We start from the raw sequence: 6,000 nt of genomic DNA, 5'->3' as shown, positions 1-6,000 counted from the left end.
GTAGTCAACTACTGCAGGTCAGAGACTGTTGGGTTTCCTCCCCAGCCATTACAGTGATGCAGTTAAACATGCGGTTAGCAATTTCGGCTTTTCAGAAAATGATACCAGTGTTTCCACTGAAATACAGTAGATAGATAGATCGATAGAGATGGATAGATACTTTATTGATCCCCAAGGGGAAATTCAAGGTATGAGGGTACATGTACATCATATAAGAAGGACAATTTTCTTGATTCAGAGTCCATGGAGTTCAGAGAGCTTGCCACTATTTTGATTCGTAACAATGCAGCAGTGTATTTTGGGATGGACTGTCATACTGAATACCACCAAGGATGTAGGATGCATCATCCGTTTTCATCCATTAACATACGTGGTATTGGCCACGTTCGTAGAGATTGCATTCAAAAATTGTATATAGGCTTAATAGAAATTACTAGGAAAGGTGCCGGTTTTCCTTTTAGAGTTAGCCTGGGTTTTCCCATGCTGCCTTATGCGCGCGATTTTATTCACGCTGCTAGGCAGCCTGGATTCCATCGAGCAAATTTTCGCCTCAGTTAGGGGACCAATCACAGAACGGAGGGAGGGCAGCAAGACGATGACGACACACCGAAGCCGTTTTGAGCTACGTACAGACGCATTTGATAGACATTCGTAGCGCCCAATAAACGGTTCTGGGCATTCGTAAACCACGTTTCAAATACGATAAAAATGAATGTCTAGTTCCCAGACCCCATCTCAATGAGATGAGGTCTGGCGTTAGCCAGGCTATTTAGATGTAGGCTACATATTAAAAATGTAAAAGTAGTTAAATAACCTTTTCACATTATATGCATTCACATTAATGACTTGGTAGATTTGTATCCATTAACATCATACTGTACATGATTGATGGGCACCACGTCATTCACTGAAGCACAGTGATTGTCCACGTTGATAGACAGATTGCATTCTAAAATTGTACATAATGCTCAATAGAAATGATTAGGAAAGTGAATGTGCATAATGCTCAATAGAAATGATTAGGAAAGTGAATGTACATAATGCTCAATAGAAATTATTAGGAAAGTCAATGTGCATAATGCTCAATAGAAATGATTAGGAAAGCGATTGGCCATGTTGATAGAGAGATTGCATTCTAAAATGAATGCTTAATGGAAATTATTAGGATGGGAAGTGGAAGTGATTGCATGTTATCCTTTTACATGTCCAAATTGAAAATGCTTCTTATCTGAATGCAATAAATGTAGAGTATTCCTTGACAAAGTGCTTTTTATCTGGATGCAGATAAAAGTAGATAGTTTTATCTGGATGAAAATAAAATGTAGAGTATTCCTTGACTAAATGTCTTAGCTACTTTTCTTCCTAATGTTATATGTTGCAGACATGACGGGCACATTTCTACACACCGCCATCAATGATGTCTTGCCTGACCTTCCAGAAATGTCAAAAGACATTTTAAAAGAAACCTTACAATCCCTCGGGGTGGAGACCGAGGGTGATCTTCAGCTTATTGAGGAGGCAGATTTGTTGTCATCCTTGCGACCCATTCAAGCCCGAAGGGTGGTTGCTGCCTGGAAGCGGAAATGTAAGTTTTGTAGTATGCAACGCAACCAGTTGGTCCAAAATAGAGCGGAAATGTAAGTTTTGTAGCATGCGACGCAACCAGTTGGTCCAAAATACAGCGGAAATGTAAGTTTTGTAGTATGCGACGCAATCAGTTGGTCCAAAATAGAGCGGAAATGTAAGTTTTGTAGTATGCGACGCAATCAGTTGGTCCAAAATAGAGCGGAAATGTAAGTTTTGTAGTATACGACACAATCAGTTGGTCCAAAATAGAGCGGAAATGTAAGTTTTGTAGTATGCGACGCAATCAGTTGGTCCAAAATAGAGCGGAAATGTACGTTTTGTAGTATGAGCCGCAACCAGTTTGTCCAAAATGCAAAATCATTCACATTATGTCCCTTGTAATCTGTTGTGTGCGTGTGTGTGTTTTTAAAGGCCAGACTCTCGAATGCAGCAGACCGTCTCGTGGGGCCCTGGCAGGACCTCCCCCATCCTTGCCTCTGTCTTCGCCCAGGAGCTCCACCTCAACCTCTCCCAGCAGCTGCCGAAGCCCTGGTGCAGACTGTGTGGACGCCTTTAGCATACCGTGGGAAGAGCTCCCAGCGGAACTGATGCAGGCATTAGAGAGAGGTGCTCGGCCGAGTCCACAAATGAGGAGGCAGATGGTCAGGATGGTAGTGAAAGAAATGACGGTTAAAACATCTCGCGTCACTAAACGAAACGTCTTAGACGTGGGCAAAGCGATGGTAGCTAAATACCCGAAGTCTCTACAGGACGTCATTGAGGGCGACGTAATTGGGTCAGGCTACCACTCCCTCGTGAAACAACTGCAGAACAGATTTGAGAACGTGAGGCGATGCACGGCCCCAAAAATACGGAAAAGAAAACGTCGCGCCGATGAGTCTGACACAGACGACAGTCCTCCCGAAAGAAGAGCTGTGATCCAGGACACCTACGGTTGCATCAACTGGGATCCGAAATCCATGCCCCTGGGAGAGGGCGAGGCGAGCCAGCACCAGATCAAAGAAAAGCTCCAAACGTTGTCTCTACAAACTGATCCAGATCCAGAGGAAGTGACACTACTGATGAGGTCAACTTTCTACGCACAGCGCAAACAGGTCAACCAAGGGAAAGACATCAAACACCTCGTGGAAGAGTGGCCCTTTTGGTTCGATGAACTCGGCATGTCGGTTCACTTCGAGGAACTAACTGGAACTGACCTGAAGGAAACATTCGCGCGCAATATTGACATGAAGGGGAAACGCCTCCTGGACTTCATGAGAACTGTTGGTATAAAAAAGAGCAAGTTCCTACCAGCTTTCATGAAGTTCCAGTTGATGAGGGGAGAGTTGACCGGTCGCTCTGAAGACGTCAAAGAGATAGTGCTACTTTTACTGTCTTACTTTGACGAGAGGGAAGACGCGATGTTTTGCTACGTGGAGGACTCGTGCCTGGCAGGGGAGCTGCAGATGCAGCAAGTTCCCTTGACCCCCACCATCGTGGTGTGTGGTAAGTTAGCTTTTCTTACTAGCTCACACATACACACACTCACTCTCTCCATTGTGGTGTGTGGTAAGTTAGCTTTTCTTACTAGCTCACACATACACACACTCACTCTCACCATCGTGGTGTGTGGTAAGTTAGCTTTTCTTACTAGCTCACACATACACCCACTCACTCTCACCATTGTGGTGTGTGGTAAGTTAGCTTTTCTTACTAGCTCACACATACACACACTCACTCTCACCATCGTGGTGTGTGGTAAGTTAGCTTTTCTTACTAGCTCACACATACACACACTCACTCTCACCATTGTGGTGTGTGGTAAGTTAGCTTTTCTTACTAGCTCACACATACACACACTCACTCTCACCATCGTGGTGTGTGGTAAGTTAGCTTTTCTTACTAGCTCACACATACACACACTCACTCTCACCATTGTGGTGTGTGGTAAGTTAGCTTTTCTTACTAGCTCACACATACACACACTCACTCTCTCCCAGACACACACACACACACACACAACTCACATGCATCTCACACACACACACACACACACACACACACACACACACACACACACTCACACACACACACTTGTCTGTCACTCACACTAAAACACAAATACACTGCCCTCCCTCACACATACACACACACACACACACACACACACACACACACACACACACACACACACACACAGTGTTACCTACTCAGCTGATGTGCATGTTGTGATCACTCTCTTTATTACACGGCTCTTCATAATGCTGAAGAATGCTCCATTCACTTGAATGGGCCTTCCCAATGTTCGGTGGTCTGCTAATTCTCAATAACAGACCGTTGCTAAGTATAACAGACCGCTGTCAAGGAAAATGGGTTTTGTGCTTCTATTTCATGTCTTTCATATCACTACGCAAGGACTAGAACTTCATTCAAAAGTGAAAGCGGACGGTTGATCAGCTGTGTTCTAAAGAATGTTTGATTCAAGTTCAGCGTGTGCTGGTTCAAACTATTTGTTTCTCAGCAAAAGCCACGATGAAACGGTAACAAATATTATTATTATTATTATTATTATTAACATTAACATTAATGTTTATTTTATTATTTTTTTAAAGGACAGAACTGTTTTTCCTCAAGCCGCTTTATGCTGAGTGTGGATCAGACGATAGTAAATAACAACATCTCCTCCTTCACGTCGGCCCTCAACTTGATGTTTGGCTCCTACTTCTGCTTCAACATTCATTACCCAGTAGAGCTGGCCTCAACGCTGGAGTTTCTGCAGAAGTACTGTAGGTCTCATCCATTACCCAGTAGAGCTGCAGAGGTAGGTCTCATTCATTACCCAGTAGAGCTGGCCTCAACGCTGGAGTTTCTGCAGAGGTACTGTAGGTCTCATCCATTACCCAGTAGAGCTGCAGAGGTAGGTCTCATTCATTACCCAGTAGAGCTGGCCTCAACGCTGGAGTTTCTGCAGAGGTACTGTAGGTCTCATCCATTACCCAGTAGAGCTGCAGAGGTAGGTCTCATCCATTACCCAGTAGAGCTGGCCTCAACGCTGGAGTTTCTGCAGAGGTACTGTAGGTCTCATTCATTACCCAGTAGAGCTGGCCTCAAGGCTGGAGGGTCTCATTCATTACCCAGTAGAGCTGGCCTCAAGGCTGGAGTTTCTGCAGAGGCAGGTCTCATTCATTACCCAGTAGAGCTGCAGAGGTAGGTCTCATCCATTACCCAGTAGAGCTGGCCTCAAGGCTGGAGGGTCTCATTCATTACCCAGTAGAGCTGGCCTCAAGGCTGGAGGGTCTCATTCATTACCCAGTAGAGCTGGCCTCAAGGCTGGAGTGTCTCATTCATTACCCAGTAGAGCTGGCCTCAAGGCTGGAGTTTCTGCAGAGGTAGGTCTCATTCATTACCCAGTAGAGCTGTAGCCTAGCTAACGTCAGACCTCATCTCATTGAGATGGGGTCTGGGAACTACCCAGAACTGCCCAGAGCCTTTTATTGGGCGCTACGAATGTCTATCAAATGCGTCTGTATGTAGCTCATAGACCTGGTAAGTCCCGCCCCTTCCGCTAACCCCGCTGGACCTCTAGGTTGAAAAATCGTCAATGCAAGTGAATGTGAGAAAATATTTTTTTTTTCTGGTCCCGTTTCAATTTGCCATAAATGTCAACATATGTTGTCTGTGAATTTTTAATATATATTTTCGTGTAAAGAACGCTACAATTTAGCGGGTAGAAGTTTGATGCGGTTAGACTTTGTGTGAGAGCACTTTGTGGACTACAGCTGTCCCCTAGACCAGGGGGACTCAAATGAGCCGAGAGCCACTTCTGCCAACGTCAACTGATTGGAGGGCCACGTCAGTGTTCAAGAATAATACAAAAAAAGAACGGCTATTTCTGAAAATGCAATACCCCCCCCCCCCCAAAAAAAAAAGAAAGAAAAATACTGTATAACACAAAACTGCAAACAGAAAGTGCAAGTCTTTTATCTCTTTTTAGACACCTGTGCTAGCAACCTTAGCTTATAAATAAAATAATGATAAAATAAATATTAATAGGCTACAAATTATAAAAACAAAAAAGCATAAAAACAGGTATGTGTGTTTCACATGTGTGTTGAAAGTGGTCAGAGATATAGTCCTACTGTAAATGTAAAAATCTTATATCTGTATAAACAAAAGTTTATGAAGGGGGTAAATTTACCACTGGATGGCAAGCACCTCAAATTATGCACCTTTCAGAAAATACTGGATGTTGAACATATTTGAGCAGGTTTTCTTTCTTTTTTGTCATATTACCCACATAACAAATGAACAGGAAAACAGTAGGCCTAAGATGTAAGCCAACAATAATAAACTATTACTATAACCAGAAACCGTTATTATAGGCACTCAATAAAGTAGCCTGGTCAAATCAGTTCCTATCACGGGTGACTTTGT

At 43.6% G+C, this 6,000-nt stretch overlaps 1 protein-coding gene across 1 annotated transcript in view; it reads left to right on the top strand.

Annotated features, from left to right (window-relative positions):
- Positions 1-5,406, top strand: part of LOC143117044 (uncharacterized) — a 15,606-nt gene extending 10,200 nt beyond the window's left edge. The window contains exons 7-10 of the mRNA XM_076278504.1: positions 1,382-1,585; positions 1,999-3,072; positions 4,179-4,539; positions 5,346-5,406. Of these exons, the coding sequence (XP_076134619.1) occupies positions 1,382-1,585; positions 1,999-3,072; positions 4,179-4,539; positions 5,346-5,406 (1,700 nt within the window). The remainder of the gene's footprint in view (positions 1-1,381; positions 1,586-1,998; positions 3,073-4,178; positions 4,540-5,345) is intronic.
- The last annotated feature ends 594 nt before the right edge of the window (positions 5,407-6,000 follow it).

This window comes from Alosa pseudoharengus, unplaced genomic scaffold (genome assembly GCF_046254945.1).
Source record: "Alosa pseudoharengus isolate Yale_2024_CS ecotype anadromous, Long Island Sound unplaced genomic scaffold, YU_APseudo_1.1 YU_APseudo_1.1_scf_1, whole genome shotgun sequence".
Taxonomy (NCBI): Eukaryota; Metazoa; Chordata; class Actinopteri; order Clupeiformes; family Clupeidae; genus Alosa; species Alosa pseudoharengus.
The sequence above is the reverse complement of the archived record's forward strand: the minus strand, read 5'-3'. Positions and strand labels throughout refer to the sequence as shown.